The sequence below is a fragment of the Chrysochloris asiatica genome, unplaced genomic scaffold, assembly GCF_000296735.1.
Source record: "Chrysochloris asiatica unplaced genomic scaffold, ChrAsi1.0 scaffold00152, whole genome shotgun sequence".
NCBI classification, from domain to species: Eukaryota; Metazoa; Chordata; class Mammalia; order Afrosoricida; family Chrysochloridae; genus Chrysochloris; species Chrysochloris asiatica.
Genome location: NW_006408670.1, coordinates 3,995,551 through 4,012,052, shown reverse-complemented (window position 1 = coordinate 4,012,052; position 16,502 = coordinate 3,995,551). Strand labels below are relative to the sequence as shown.

General features: G+C 37.9%; 1 protein-coding gene and 1 pseudogene across 2 annotated transcripts in view; both read right to left on the bottom strand.

Moving 5' to 3' along the window:
• Positions 1 to 16,502, bottom strand: part of ARHGEF9 (Cdc42 guanine nucleotide exchange factor (GEF) 9) — a 392,374-nt gene that overhangs the window by 159,175 nt on the left and 216,697 nt on the right. For both annotated transcript variants that reach the window (XM_006870800.1, XM_006870801.1), the window contains exon 4: positions 11,812 to 11,991. In XM_006870800.1, the coding sequence (XP_006870862.1) occupies positions 11,812 to 11,991 (180 nt within the window). The remainder of the gene's footprint in view (positions 1 to 11,811; positions 11,992 to 16,502) is intronic.
• LOC102812709 overlaps positions 15,686 to 16,502 on the bottom strand; it is a 1,323-nt pseudogene continuing 506 nt past the window's right edge.

The following is a 16,502-nucleotide window of genomic DNA, read 5'->3' as shown; positions in this document are numbered from 1 at the left end:
CCTGAGGAATTTCAAGACGTTACTGTTGCTTCTTATGATGCAAATCAATATTTAATTTTCAGCCTGTTTCCCTTTTTGTCTGTCTCTCTCTCCCTCCTCAGCCCCATTCAGGTGTTTCTCCTAGTGAGAAACAGTGCAGGTCTGGCTCAAGCCATTTTGGGAGATCCTTCTACTGTAAGACGTTTCTGTTGACTACTGCCTCTTCTTTGATTCTGTGCCTAGTAGTCTTTGCTGAGCAGATCCAGACATGTGTCTGTGTAGTAGACATCTCTGGGGGGGAGTATCTGTGCACATGCATGGCAGAAGCATCCACCAGTTGTGAGAGTAGGGGGGGGGGTCTACTCACTCAGGCGTCCCCTGTAGTCACCAGAGTGGATGTGCACAGACAGAGAGACAAATGAACATTAAAAAAAAAAAAATGTTCACACCTTAACTCTGAAGATTGGCCAGACCCCTGCAACGGGAGCACTCCCCAGCTCTTGTATCATCTCAGTCATGCCCAAGATGGTTGCTTCACCAGCAGGCAAAGATCAGAAAACACCACCTTTCTTGCTTCTGCTACTAATCTCACTAGCAGTAAGCCTTCAATACTTCTAAATATTCCTTTATATGAAGTTCAGAGTTCTGGGACTGTCCCCTGAACCTGCTTTGTCTGGTATTCTTTGTTATTAACAGCAGAGGTCTACACAGCACTTCTCCCTAATCTGTCATCAAACCCTGCCCTCTTATAACCATTCTTTTACAGGCAAAAGTTATTAGAGTAATTTGTGTGTGTGTGTTTAAATTATTCTATTTGACCAATTAGGCTTTATCGAGTGGTAAAGTCTTTATGTGCTACCCAAAAGTTTTATTACACTTGTTTTCTTTGGCACTGCTACTATTGTACTATAGTTTTTACCTCTAAATCCTAATGCTAAGGGTGAAATTTGTGCCCCTTAGCATTAAGGTTGTTAAATACATTAGAGTAGGTTCTGACTCATAGTGACCCTGCACAAGGTTTCTGAGGCTGTAAATCTTTACGGGAACAGAACCCTCATCTTTCTCCCATGGAACACCTGGTAGTTTTGAACTGTGGACCTTGAGGTTAGCAGCCCATTTCGTAACCACTACACTACCAGAGAGAGTATAACCCCAAACTCAATACTGTACCGTATGCTTGGGCATTCATGTCTGACTGGTTTTAAAATTATAAGGCAATGTATCTTAAGCCACTTACGTGTGCTACTGGAAATAAATTCCATTCATGAAAGTCTTCATTTAACAAATAATTTTAAAGTTCTAGAAATCATAAGAAGGAAATGGTCAAGAGATGAATAAGGCTGACAAACAGGAATTCTTTGAGAAATCCTTAGCCTACGTTACTCCTTTTAAGGTTATTCATTCCTTATTACAGAACTGCTGATTTAGAGCATGCCATATGAAATGTGTCCTCCACTATGAAGACATAAAAGATGACATAGTCTCTACTTATAGTTATTCTCAATATAAAGGGAGCAATTAAATATCTTATAAAAATTGCTTTCACTGCTTTTATCCAGAGAACTAACATGATACCAATAATGAGGCTTCCATATTTTAATGACAGTTAGCCCATAATGAACTTGAACTCCCCACTGTAAAGGCTTCCTAATTGCACAACAAAGTAATTTCTCTAATATGGACCTATTCCATATTAATGGTTCCTAAAAGGAACACTAAATACTGGGTGCTAAAGTTAAGCATGGTGAAGAGAGAACATGATGCCTAACCACTCAAAATAATGTCTGGAATCTTTGAAAGACATATGCTAAGACAAGTGGCCATCTAAGAAGTAAGTGAAATGAAGAAGCCAATGTAAAAGAAAGCACACCATCATATGGGTGATCAAAGAATTTCACAGAAATCCTTAGTAGAGAAAAGGGAAAATATGTGAGAGCTTAAAATCAGAGGCATTTGATATGCATAAAGAGTAGTCTGAAAGTGACTCTATTTAGAAGTCTAGAAGTCATGTTGAGTTTTAAAATTGCCTTTTCTGACAGCAATTCCTCAAACCATGATGTTAACCCAACAATATAACCTAAAGGAGACATTATTTTCTTCTGAGGTGTGGCAGCAGAGGATATGTTCACTATGACCAAACAAATATAAGCTATGTTAGCTTATACCTGAAGGGTCTTGATATATAATGTTATCAATAATCTTTTCAATGAATACCTAGAAACAGATATGATTGAGAAAGCAGGTTACCAGCAAAACCTGTCTTACCACTGTCCTGTGACCATCTGAAGAACATGTAACCTTAACCAATCATGTAATCTAACTTATGTTCTGTCTACGTATCCTGAAAAATCTTGCTTTTATATATTCTCCCTTTGACATCTCTGATTGTCTTTCAGCCAGTTATGATACTGTGAATTTTAGTTCCTGTTCCAGCTGTGCAAAAATATTTTGTTCCTCACTGTTTAGTAGAGTGGCCATTTTTACTTTATGAATTTAGATGTCTTCCTGGTCTGGACCATCTCTGTAGTTTTCAATAAATTTAATTTTCTTTTTACAGAGAATGCGGTTTCATTCTAGGACAAAGGGAAACCAGTTTACTGTGCAAACTTTCACCACAACACAATACAATTTTATGAAAAAACTTAAACTACAATGACAAACAATTGCATGCCTATTGCTGTTGTTGTTGTTAATTGCCATCGAGTCAGTTCTGACCCATAGTGACCCTGAACAGGGTTTCTGAGGCTGTAAATCTTTACAGGAGCAGAAAGCCTCATCTTTCTCCCATGGAACAGCTGGTAGTTTCAAACTGCTGACCTTGATGTTCGCAGCCCAATACGTAACCACTACACTACCAGAGCTCCTTTGCATGCCTATTAGAATTGCTAAAATAAAAATTACTGACAATACCAAGTGTTTTTAAGCATTTGGCAGAACTGGAACTCTTAAATATTACTAATGAGAATAAAGAATTGGATAATAACTTTAGAAAACAGTATGACAGTGTCTTATAATGTTAAGGGTATACATACAATGCAACCCAGAAATCCCATCTCTAGGAATTTCCCCAGAGACTTGCTCTGTATGTTCAGAGCTGCTTTATTCATAACAGATCAAATCTGGAAAAAGCTTAAATGTCCATTAATGAGTGAATGAATGGGATTTATGAAATACAATACTACTAATCAATCAAAATGAGGTACTACTAATATTAGGAAATCCTGGTGTGGCACTGTGGGTTAATGTGCTGCATTGCAAAGTTGGTTTAAACCACAAGGTCGGCGGTTCAAGCTCAACAGTCACTCCTTAGAAACCCTGCACAGGGTCTCTATGGGTCAGAACCAACTTGATAGTACTCAACAACAACAATAATTAATATTAGAGTAGGAAATCTATTCTTGAGATGATCTCTAAATTTAGGTGAGATATGTTCAAGATCATATTTTGGGTCTTGTGAACTTGTTTTAATTTTCTTCATCTTCAACCTGAACTTGTATATGAGCAATTGATAGATCATTCCACTATTCCAAAGTCTGCCAGTGCCTTGTTTTAGATCATGAAATGGAGCTTTTCCATCATCTCTTTCCACAGATGTAGTCAACTTTATTTTGGTATATTCAATCTGATGAAGTCCATATATATAATCATCTTTTATATTGTTTAAAAAGGTATTTGCAATGAAGAAGTAATTGAAACAATGAATGGGTTACAATCAGGAAAGGTGTTTGCCGGGGTTATATTCTTTCACCATATTTATTCAATCTGTATGCTGAGCAAATAATCAAAAAAACTGGATTATATGAAGGAAAAATGTGGCATCAGGATTGAAGGAAGACTCATTAACAACCTACAATATACAGATAATACAACCTTGCTTGGATAAAGTGAAGAGGACTTACAATACTTACTGATGAAAATCAAAGAACACAGCCTTCGGTATACATTGCACCTCAATGTAAAATAACAAAAAAATACTCACCACTGGAGCAATTAACAAAATCATGATAAATGGAGAAAAGATTACAATTGTCAAAGACTGCATTTTGCTTGGATGTACAAATAACACTCTTGTACAGTCAAAAATCAAAACAACATATTGCATTAGGAAAATCTGCTGCACAAGACCTTTTACAATGTTCAAGAGCAAAGATGTCAGTTTGAGGACTAAAGTGTACCTGACCCAAGCCATTTTCCAATTGTCTCATCAGTTGGAAAATAAATAAGAAAGACCTTAGAAAAATTGATGCATTTCAGTTATGGTTTTGGAGAACATTAAAGATACCATGGATTGCCAGAAGAATAAAGAAATCTGTGTTGGAAGAAGCACAACAAGAATGTTCCTTAGAAGCCAAGATGGCCAGACTTCGGCTCTCATACTTTGGACATATTATCAGGAGGGAGCAATCCCTGGAGAAAGACGTCATGCTTGGTAACGTGGAGGGTCAGTGAAAAAGAGGGAGACCCCCAATGAGATGGATTGGCACAGTGGCAACAGCACTGGGCTCAAGTGTAGCAGCAATTGTGAGGATGGCACAATACTGTGCAGTGATTCATTCTGTTGTAAATAGGGTCGCTATGGGTTGGAATTGATTCTACAACATCTAAAAACAACTACTAATACTTACAATAACATGGATTTATATCAAAGGCATTATGTTGTTAGGGTAAGGGAACAGGAAGAAAGTTACTAAAAAAAAATTCCTGGGGTAGTGGAAAAGTGACATGGGGGAAAACATCAACAGAACCATAGAAAACCTCCAAATACAAAGAAAAGAGCAGAATGTGGACAGGAGGGCAGAATATAAACAAGATAAAAAAAATTATATTTCCTTGTCAAGTGTCAGGATATAAACAAGATAAAATGAAAAAAAGAAAAAAAAAAAAAGACCTCATCTCCTTGTGCATCCAGAACCCAGTGGGGCTTGTGAGCCCTGCCTCCCTATTCAACTACTTAGTAGGGGTGGTTAACCATCAGCTACAGGCAGTTCAAAACTACCAGCTGTTCTGCGGGAGAAAGATGAGGCTTTCTGCTCCTGTAAAGATTTACAGCCTCGGAAACCCTGTACAGGGTCGCTATGAGTTGGAATCAACTCGACGGCACTTAACAACAACAGCAAACACATTAACCCAATTTTCAGTGCAGGAGCAAAATCAGTTATGTCAAGTATCCTAGACATCTCCACAACAGAACCCATCTTGAAGTCTTAGACAGCATCATAGATGCCAGATGAACATGTAGCAAGGGAAAAAGAAGAGACAGAAGTGGCACATGATAACTGAACTACTCAAACAGAAAAACCTGCCTCCTTTTTGAAATCGAAGCAGAACTGAATTTTCAGCATAACCACTTATTATTATAAATACACCTTAGGCTGTGAGCATGGAGAGATGCTGCTGTCTATGACACGTCTCCCCTGCAGGAATTCTTTTTTCCACATTCTAAGAAACCTCTTTTATACGACACTTCATAACCTTCTAGTCTTTCAAAGCCTGACTCTGTATCCATGTAAACTAAAAGTAAGTAAACACAAAAAGTTACCTACTGATCTTTGGAGTTTGTGAGTGATGTTAGAGCGAAGAAAACGTATTTGTGTTGTAGAAACCTATTAGTGGCTCCCAGAGACAAATGTATGATTTTTGTCTCCCCAATGACTTCCAACACTCACTCCTCTATTGACCAAAGGCAAAACTGGCCTCCACCAGTGTACACCCACAAGGAAGCTTCCACTTTCAAGGTGGTCAGATGACTCAGAGATGAAAACTAAGGTTGTAAGTTCTGGAGAAGAACAATCCACAATAACACAGCTTGGGCAGTTATTGACAGAAATCTGCAAAGTGAATCCGACTAATTCTCAATATGAGAAGTGGGACGATCTTGAACCTTCTTGGACAGCAGTGAAGGCAAGAGACCAGTAGGTAGTGGAGAGACCTGGTGTGGAGCTGTAGGATAAGCACTGGACTGCAAAGTTGCTTTGAATCACAAGGTTGGTTGAAATCCACCAGCCAATCTTTGGAAACCTTTTACAGGGTTGTTATAAGTTGGAACTGAATCAGCAACACTTAACAACAACCTGCAGAGGATGTTGTTGCTGTTAAGTATCATTGAGTCAATTCCAACCCATAGCGACCCTGTATAGAGTTTCCAAGGAGCAGCTGGTGAGCTTGAACTACCGACCTTGCAGTCCAAATGGCTTTGCAGTCTGGCCCACCCAAGTGAGCTGAAAATTATCTGTACTCTGGCAGTAAAATTTATCTTAATCAACTCTTAGAAAAGACAAATATGCCACCTTTTGACATAATCTCCTTGATTTTCAATACATTTTGTCCATCTGTATTTTAAATTCATCTCTTATTTTAAAATGTTTTAGGATGAGGTGCCTGCCATGAATGCACCGCTGTCTTCAAATGTTCATCAGAGATGAATTTCATCCTTGAAGGACTGCTTTCAGGGAACCAAACAGAAAGAAAGTCCTACTGAGCAAAATCAGGACTATAGGGAGGATGCTTTAACACTTCAAAATTAAATTTTTGCAGAGTGTCAATACTGTATAGAGTGTCAGAGGTGTGCAGACATGCATTATCATGTAAGATCACAATACCCTTACATAGAAGTCCTCTGTATTTAATCCAAAGTTTATACTTCAGCTCTTTAGTGAGCATTTCACTTTTACTATCACTGCTGACTATTAAACTTTTTTCCTGATAGTGTTCTAGTATTGGCCCTTGAGAATCTCAGAAAATTGTAAGCATTCATTTTCCAGCTGATGGTTGACTTCTGAACTTTTTTTTAGTGAGAGATGGAGGATATTTCCACTCCATACTCTGCCATTTAATCTCAGGCCTGTAGTAATGAAGCCATGTCATGTCACCAGTAAGGATTTTTTTTTTTTTTTTTTAAAGAAACATTTACCTTCCTTCAAGAATCAGTTCAAATTTTTGTTTATGTCCAAATGCTTCTGTTTATACTCTTCTGCAAGTTGTTTCAGTACTCATGTCTGACAAACTTTTTGCAACCAAATTTTGTCGTATATTATTTGATAGGCAATTTACAAATTTGGCAGTTTGGATGATTTGCAAATGATCTGTCACACAATCTGTTGCCACATGTCTATTAGACGGAATCATTTCATGTGCACTCAGTGTTATCATCTGCAGTGGACACGGGTGGGCATTTCAATATAATGGAGTGTGGATATTTTTTTACTTGACCCTCACGCATGTATGTGTATGTATATATTGCTATTATCCTCCAATGTTGGAGGAGAATATTAAAAGTACCATGGACTGCCAAAAGAACAAACAAATCTGTGTTGGATGAGGTCTAGACAGAAACTGTTTATGAGGAAAAAGAGGCAATGGAATTACCTGAAAAAGTATTCAGGTGAATGGTATTTTGTTGTTAAGTGCTGTCAAGTCAGTTCCTACCCAAAGCCTCCCTGTATAGGGTCTCCAAGAAGTGGCTGGTAAGCTTGAACTGCTGACCTTGTGATTCAAACCGACTTCTCAGTCCAGTGCATTAGCTCACAGCGTCACACCAAGACTCCAAATGGTATTTAGGTACCTCCAAAAGACTGACAAAAAGGTCAAGGAAAGCAAGGCAGAATTCAGAAAATGTACCACAGGAACAAGCGAACAAAATAGACAAAGGGTTGGAGACAGTACAAAACCTGCCAACAGAAATCCAAGAAATTAATACTAAGACATTAGTCATGTACAATATACTGACTGGTAAAGGAGTAGATTTGAATCAATGGGAGCCAGAATTAGAAAGCTTGAGGATAAATCTCTCAATATTAGTGAGCAAGAAGAACCAAGCCAAAACAATAACAAAAAAATAAATAATCCAAGGAGAGGCTAGGATTCATATAAAACTACATGAAGAGGAATAACTTACTGTTAACTGGAATTCCAGAACAGGAAGAAAGAAAGAAACAAACAAAAAAAACACAGAAGAGATAGTCAAAGAGCTGCTGGAAGAAAATTCCCCTAGTATCATGAATGGTAAGAAGATGTGCATTCAAGAAAGAATTAATAAAATTGACAAACCATTTTTGTTAGACAAATCTAACAAAAGAAAAGAGGGAGAAGATGAAAATAACATGCATAAGAAACAATATGGGTGACATCACAACAGAATCAACAGATATAAAAAGGAAAACAACTGAATACTATGAAGAGCCATACTCTGATAAAATTGAAAAACTAAGAGAAGTGGAAACATTTTTAGAAAAACACAACCAATTTAAATGAACAAATAGTGAAGTAGAAAACTTGAACAAGCTTATAACAAAAGAAGAAATTGAACAGGTCTTTAAAAATCTCCCAACAAAAAATGTCCTGGCACAGATGGCTTTACTGATGAATTTTTAACAAACATTCAGAGAACAGATGAAATCAATTTTACTCAAGCTATTCCAGAACATAGGAAAGGATGCAAAACTCCCAAATACATTTTATGAAGCAAGTATAACACTCATACCAACACAAAGTAAGGACATCACTTAAAAAGAAAATTATAGACTACAATCCCTCATGAACATAGATGCAAAAATTTTCACCAAAATCCTAGCCAATAGAATTCAAAAGCATATCAAAAGGAAAAGAAAATAAAAATACATCATGACCAAGCAGGACTCATACCATCGATTCAAGGATGACTCAATATTAGAGAAACAATCAATATAATCTACCATATCAATAAAAATAAAAGAAACATAGAAACACATGATCATATTGATTGATGCAGAAAAGGCATCTGGTAAAATACAACACACATTCTTGATAAAAGCAACAAATTGGGAACTGAAGGGAAATTCTACAACATAATTACCAGCATATATATACAAAATGAACAGCCACTATTACTCTCAGTGGAGAGAAACTGGAAGCATTCCTTTTGCAAATTTGCTTTGTGGCCTAACACTACCAACTGACCTGAAAGGAATCACATTACAGAATCCCAGATAGAGTAGGAGAAAAATTAGGAAAAACTTAAAATTATTTCATAATAATAATAAAAATATCAATTTTACTGGACAGACAGAGACTGGATCAACCTAAGACTATGTCCCTCAACCACCCTTAATTCTGGAATGTAACTCACCCTTGTGGCCCAATTTTTACCCAAGCAGTGTGGACAGGTTTATAGTGGAGACAACAGCACTAGTAAGGTATACTCACCATGAAACGATCAATCATTCAAAATAGAAAGGGCAACATTTTCCTAAAGACAAAGTTGGGAAAGGATAGGAAGGTGGGTGGAATGCAAACAGGAACCACAGGGAGTAAGCAGGGTAACTGTTTTTGCATGGAGGAGAATGTAATCATTGAGATGAAACAAATGTATGGTTTGTTGAGTGTAAAGCTGATGATCGTGTCTAGAAATGAGCTCACCCTTGTGGCCCAATTTTCAGCCAAGTAGTAGATAGGATTTTAGGGGAACAACAACCCTAGCAAGGTATACTCTCCAGGGAATGGTCAACCATTCAAAATAAAAAGGACAATACATATTTAAGGATAAAATCAAGAAGGGACAGGAAGGCAGGTGGAATGCCAATAGGAACAACAAGGAGGAAGCAGGATACAAAGCAGGGTAACTGATGTTGCATGGAGGGGATTGTAATCATTGAGATGAAACAAAGTGTATGATTTGTTGAATGTAAAGCTAATGATCTGGTTTGCAAACCTTAACTCAATTAAAAAATAATAATTATAATTAAAAAAATAAATCCTGTACCACCACACACATACACAAAAGTTACCTACTGTAAGATCCCTTTAATATGATATTTTAGAAAAGGCAACACTATGGTGACAGAAAGCAGATCAGTGACTTCCAGAGACAGAGTTAAGAACTTACTGCAAAGGGAAAATGAGAGTTTTATGGAGTGAGAGAAATGTCCTATATTAAGATTATGACGCTGGTTATATGACTACATACATTTGTTAAATTTAATTGAATTTTGGTGAACTTTACTACATGTCAATTATTGGTAAATAAAGTTGAAAAAAATTCTGGAACTGACTAATTAAAGGATGAACAATAAATTTGTAAACACAACAAAATAATATGGAAGGCTAACACAACTGGATTAAGCTGGATTTAGCCCAACAGTATAGCAGTCATTTAACATATGAAAATCATTCTATTTATATTCGCAACATGAACGTATTAAAGGGTTAAATCATATGATCAACTACATGGATCAGTGAGTGATTCTTTTTGTCCTTTAGGTGCCATGTGACAATGTCTGAAGACATTTTTTTTCCTGTAACTACTAGGGGAAGGAGTTGTCACTAGCATCTAGTGGGTAGAGACCACAAATGTCATTAAAAATACTATAATGCACACACAGAACAGTCCTCAGTTGAGAACTGTTTAATAGTTTATCTTCCTAGTCCTCAGTTGAGAACTGCTTAATAGTTTATCTTCTTACTCACTACTATGTTTGTGATAAGCATACATGTTATTACAAGCCACATGCATCTGGTATACTGATTCTTGCTACATAAAATCTAATAGTAATCATTCTCCATATACTTCTTATTCATAACCCTGGTGATAAATACCTGAGTTTCTTCTTCTAACTGTTCTATACCATACACAACACTGCCATGCAATCAGTAGACTTCATGGACCCCTGGGAATTTCTTGGAGTATATGTTCAGTAATAAAACGTCTAGGTCATGCACATGCTTAACTTTGACTCTTCATTAAAAAAAAAAAAAAAAAAAAAGGAGAGAACAGGTGTTAAAGTAATTAGGTCATCTGTGAATGAGACCCAAAAGATGTTAGATAATAAGAAATGTCATACAGTGGAAACTTCTACATTTCTAGATGAGTAAACTGAAGCTGAAGAAGGCAATAAGCTTGTCCAAAGTTGCGCAGAAATGGAGTTACAGATTGTTGTTATTAAGTGTTGTCAAGTCAGTTCTGACCCACAGTAACTCTGTACAGGGTTTCTGAGGAGCAGCTAGTGAGGTTGAACTGATGACCTTGGGATTCAAACTGACCTTGCAGTCCACTGTTGCTCCTACAGAGCCACACCAGTTACAGAAGCAAATTACAAATTCTCACTTTTTAATTTTTAATCATTTCTATGGAGTCATGGTGTGGCGCTGTAGGATTAGCACTGTCTTTTTGAACCCAAATGTTGTCAGTTGAAATCCACCAAGTGCTCCTCAGAAACCCTATACAGGATCTCTATGAGTCAGAACTGACTCAACGGCACTTAACATTTCTGTAAGTCACATGGTCACTTTTCCTACACTTGTCACTTCTCTTACCCCAGTGCTTTCCTTTTGAAGTTTTTCAGTGTCCTCCTTTATAATTGACTATGGTACCTCTTGGAGACCTGCTGTGGCACTGTAGGATAAAGCGCTGGACCCCAAGTTCGGTTTAAACCACAAAGTCGGCAGTTCAAACTCAACTACTGCTCCTTTGCAATCCTATACAGGGTCACTATGAGTTGGAACCAACTCAAAGGCACTTAACAATAATGGTACCTCTTATTTCTCAGATTCCTGAATTATTTATACTGTAAATATGCTCACTGATCTTCACAAATATACTGGAACCCATTAAAACCAAATGCAATTTTACACATAAGTGTTTGGAAAGGGGACATAATTATCAAAGAAAGAGAGTCTCAGGACAAATCACAGCATCTTTCCAAATTTCTTTACCCATCAAGGTATTTAAAGCCAGGGCCATAGAAGAGCCCATCTTCTATTGTAGAACAAAACAGCTGAGCAAAACCAGATAGTTCAGACTTTCTTCCCAATGCTTCCTAACCTCCCTTAGACTCTTTCTAAAATAGGAAAGAAACTTACGTGCTCCAGGAAACAGGGTCCTATCTCACTGAGATGGGGGTCATCATTGTTGTACTGTTTCTCCAGATCTCTCACGAAGCCCATCTGAAATCTGTAGATGTCTTCAATATTCCCAAAGATCACCTTCAATTGCTCATCACTAAACATGTCTCTTCTCTTACGGCACTGTTTCAGGTAGCCCTGAAGACAAAGGAAAAACCCAGGGTGAAGATTTCCTTCACTCCCATTGCCAGAGGGTTTAACCCCTTCCTAAGCATAAGTTTCAGGAGGCAAGTAAAGAAAAATCATTTCCATTTTTCAAATAAAAACACAGGTTTAGAACATGAAGTCATTCCACCAGTGTGTAACTCAGATCACTCAGTGAATAATCAAGAAATCTAGATCTTCATCAAAGCTCTTCAACTCCAGAATTCAAGGATTTGCTCATCTTTTTCTCCAACAAACACCCCAAAAGTCATAAGGCCCTTTCCCAGAAGAACACTGAGCATATAGAGCTCACCTGACTGGATTTGTTCTTATTTCCAAAGTTCTAATCTTAAAAACAAAACTAAACAAAAAACTCAAAAAACTATTTATTGTGAATTGGGTGAACATATCAATTTTAAGGAGCGTAGCGGTTATGAATCGTGCTGCAAACCTTAAGGTCAGCTGTTCCGTGGGAGAAAGATGAGGCTGTCTGCTCCCATAAAGATTTACAGCCTCGGAAACACTGTACAGGGTCGCTATGGGTCAGAACCGACTCGACGGCACTTAACAACAACATAACATCATCAATTTTATATTCAACAAACCATACACACTGTTTGATCACATTGATTGCAATCCTCTCAATGTAACATCATTGATCTCATTTCCTTCTTGTGTTAATTATTGCCATTCTTCCTTCCTTCTCTACCCTTCTGAACTTTGTCCTTGGGTAAATGCTGCCTCTTTAATCTGGAGACTGGTGAAACCCCAAGAATCAAGAAGGCTCTTGGTCACCCTACACATCTTGAACTGGGAACTGAAATCTCTCCTGTGAGTGAATTTTCAGCCAAGCAATAGATAGGTCTATTGCTGTAGCTGCTTTATTGTTAAGTGCCTTTGAGTTGTTTCTGACTCATAGTAACCCTGTATAGGGTTTCCAAGGCTGTAAATATTTGAGAGAGAGAAAGCTTCATCTATCTCTGATGGGGTGGTTGGTGGGCTTGATCCAAAGATGCTGTGTTTCACAGTCTAGTGCTTATCCTATAAGGGGTGCAAAAAGACTAATGAAGTATGCACACCAAACTTCTGGAAACAATTTGACAACAGAGGCTGGTACAGAAAAAATTCCTAAAAGGAAACAGGAACTGATAAAACCAAAAAAATTATTAAAATGAATATCTTACACTATCTAAGGCAGCTGGCCATGAGAAACCAAGTAGATGAGCTAGCAACTCCACAAGTTCCTGGACTTGGTGTTTTTTATAGTGTAGCTGTTCAGGGCATATTTGTGAATTAATTGACGAATTAAAACTAAACTCATACTAATTTAGTCATTGATGAATGGGAGAAGGTTCACAATGGAATAGGACATGTCCAAATCACATGACTAAAACATAAAACCAGCACTGCCATGAAATTGATTTTGAATCATTGTGACACTGTTTGGGGTTTCTGAGACTGTGAATCTTTACTGGAGCAGATAGCCTTATCTTTCACAGAGCACCTGAGAGGTTTGAACTGCCAACCAAGCAGTTAGCAATCCAATGCTTATCCCATGGCACCACCAAGGCTCTTTACCGGTTTACTTAATAAAGACAAGAAAAGACACAGAGGGAAGATGACTAGAGTAGCAAAGTTGGATACCTAGCACTACCAGAATCTACCTTAGACAAGAAGGGATCTTTCCTGAAGGTCTTCAGAGAGAGCCTGTCCTCCTAACAGCCTGAACATGGACTCCAAGCCTCCAGAATTGTGAGAACTAATTTTCCATTCTTAAAGGATACCAACTCTCTGGAATATTGTTTAAGCCACCCTTGTAAATAAGTACAGTTCATTGGTCTGACGACAGGAGAGCACTGAGGTGGCATGACTAGAATCATAGAACACTGCAAGTCAAGTGCAAAAGAGCCACAACCCAAACTGGATCTTCCATTCTGAAATTAATCGTGTGGATTTTTAGCTGATACCTAGTTTTCATTAAAAATCATAAGCAAATGAACATATTCTTAGAATGAATTATGGTCAATTCTTGTTATAAAGTATATGCCTCTGAAATATGTGTTGGAATCCTTAGCCCCTATACCTGTGAATGTAATCTTATTTGGAAATAAGGTTCTTGTTGTTATGTTAATTAAGTCGTATCAATGAAAGGAGTGTCCTAAATTTAATTGCTTGTGAGTTATAAAGAACAGCAGAGCCACAGAGACAGCAGGAACAAATGGGGAGAAAACAGATGTCACGTGAAGATCACCAAGGAAGAGGGAATCTATATGTTACAAAGATCCTTTTTCAAAGCTAACAGTTATAGCCTTTCCTTATAGCCTGTGCTCCTGATTCGGACTTCAAGCCTCAATTTTGAGAAAATAAATTTCTATTCTTTAAAGTCAACCACTTTTGGTATTTCAGGTTACAGCAGCAGAAGGACACTAAGATACTCCTTTTCATCTAAACACAATGTGTGATTTTTCTTAACACTTTTCTAAATTTTACAGTCATAATTAGAAATGTTACAGTGACTGACTTATCACTTCAGGTCTTAACCATCCTCTCCCTTTGTCTCTCCTAGTTCAGTCGCTAATGAAATCCTCTTAAGAAGTATCCTAATCCTTGATTTCAATGTCCACCACCAATCTTTACCAAAATCTCACTTCTCTTGTCTCTTCCCACCCTCCAATCAGCCATTAATCATCAACATTTGGCAAATTAACATATTGTGCTTGTGTGGACACCTGTTCAACTACAGGTTTCCTGCATTCTTTCTATCTAATTCTTGAGCAGGAAGAATATAGCTTTATTATCAGACGACTCTTTTGGCTTTAATCCCTTTACTGAAGTAACTCTCAAAATTTTACTACTCCAGAAAGATTTCCTTTCCTTGACTAATAGGGAGAGACAACAAACTCCTATAGCCTCACCTTGTCTGCCTCTCTCACTTTTGCACCTTAACACTTTTTGAACAGTCTTAGCTAAAGTAGGAAGAATATACACAGGATTTATCATGGTAAATGGACTGAAGACAAAATTCAATCTTCAAATTTCAATATTGAAGGATTCTGTGGGCAAAATATTGAATGGCACAGGAAGTATCAAAAGAAAATGGAAAGGGAACTGGTGTGGCACTACAGGATAAGCACTAGACAGCAAAGAACAAAGTTGGTGGTGCAAATCTACCAGCCACTCCTCAGAAAACCTGTACAGGGTTGCTATGAGTTGGAACTGACTCAATGGCACTTAACAACAACAAAATGGGTAGAATATTGAATGATGCAGGAGGCATCAAAAGAAGATATGAGGAATACAGAGAATCACTGTACCAAAAAGAACGGGTGTATGCTTAAACATTTCAGGAAGTACCATATTATCAAGAACCAATGAAGGAAGACGTCCAAGCCGCCATGAATTGGTGAGAAACAAGGATCTTTAACAAACTGATGTAGCATTGGTGGCACTCACTCATCTATGCCAAAACATTTGGAAAACAGATACTTGGACAATCTATTGGAAGAGATCAATATTTGCACCCTTCTTCTTTTTTTTTTTTTTTTTTTTGCCTTTTCTTATACTGTATTTCATATTCTTGCCAAAATAATGAATCCTTTAGTTTAAATCAAAATCCATAGAGGATTCCTGAAAGGGTGGCAGAAAAGGAACAAGGCTGCAAAAACTTAGGAACAGGTAGGGTGGGGAATCAGCAAAACATCTTGGCTTGGCTCTTAAACTTGCTGGTGGCTGGGAGCTGCAGCGGGTAGGCCTTTGGATGGATTTTGAAAGCACAGAGCTTTGACACAAATTCATTGATGGGCCACTTGAGCCTGTACTTGGGGTGCACCATGAAGATGATATGAGGGAAGCCAGTACTGAGGCAGGCACCATTTGTGTGGTGATACTTTGAGGACTTAAATGTGTACACATCCATGCACTTTGGCCAGTAGAGCTTCACCATGGTCTCACCTGGGATATCTGACCGGCTAATGGGAAGCATTGGCTGGTTCTCACAGTATACCCGGAGACAATAGTCTAAGCCTCCTTGCTGGTACTTTCCCAACATCTGGGCGAGAATGTAGTCGGTGTGAATCAATCCATATAGCATCTCAGTTACCTGCTCAATCAGGTCACTCTGGGGTTGTTTTCTAATTCTTCATCAGATTCTTGTTCTAAGATCACATACAGACTTGTTGATAGTGGGACATCTGTTTATTTTAGTTTATTTTATTAAATGTTTTAATGTGAATTATGTGATAGTTTACATGGGAGAACATTTGTTTTACATTCATTCTATCATATATCGTCTCATTGCCAAGGTTACAATCCCATTCATGCAATCCTTCCCCCGTGCCCCCAGGTCTTCAGCACATCGTCACTTTCCCTCTCTGGATCTAAAGTCTCCAGCTGCTCCATCGCTCCACGTCATCATCTCTGGCTCCGTTTCAGGCATCACTGCTTCTCTGGGTAGGGTCCCGCTCTCTGCTCTTCTCCCTTGATGGTTCTAGGTACCTCCGCTCCTA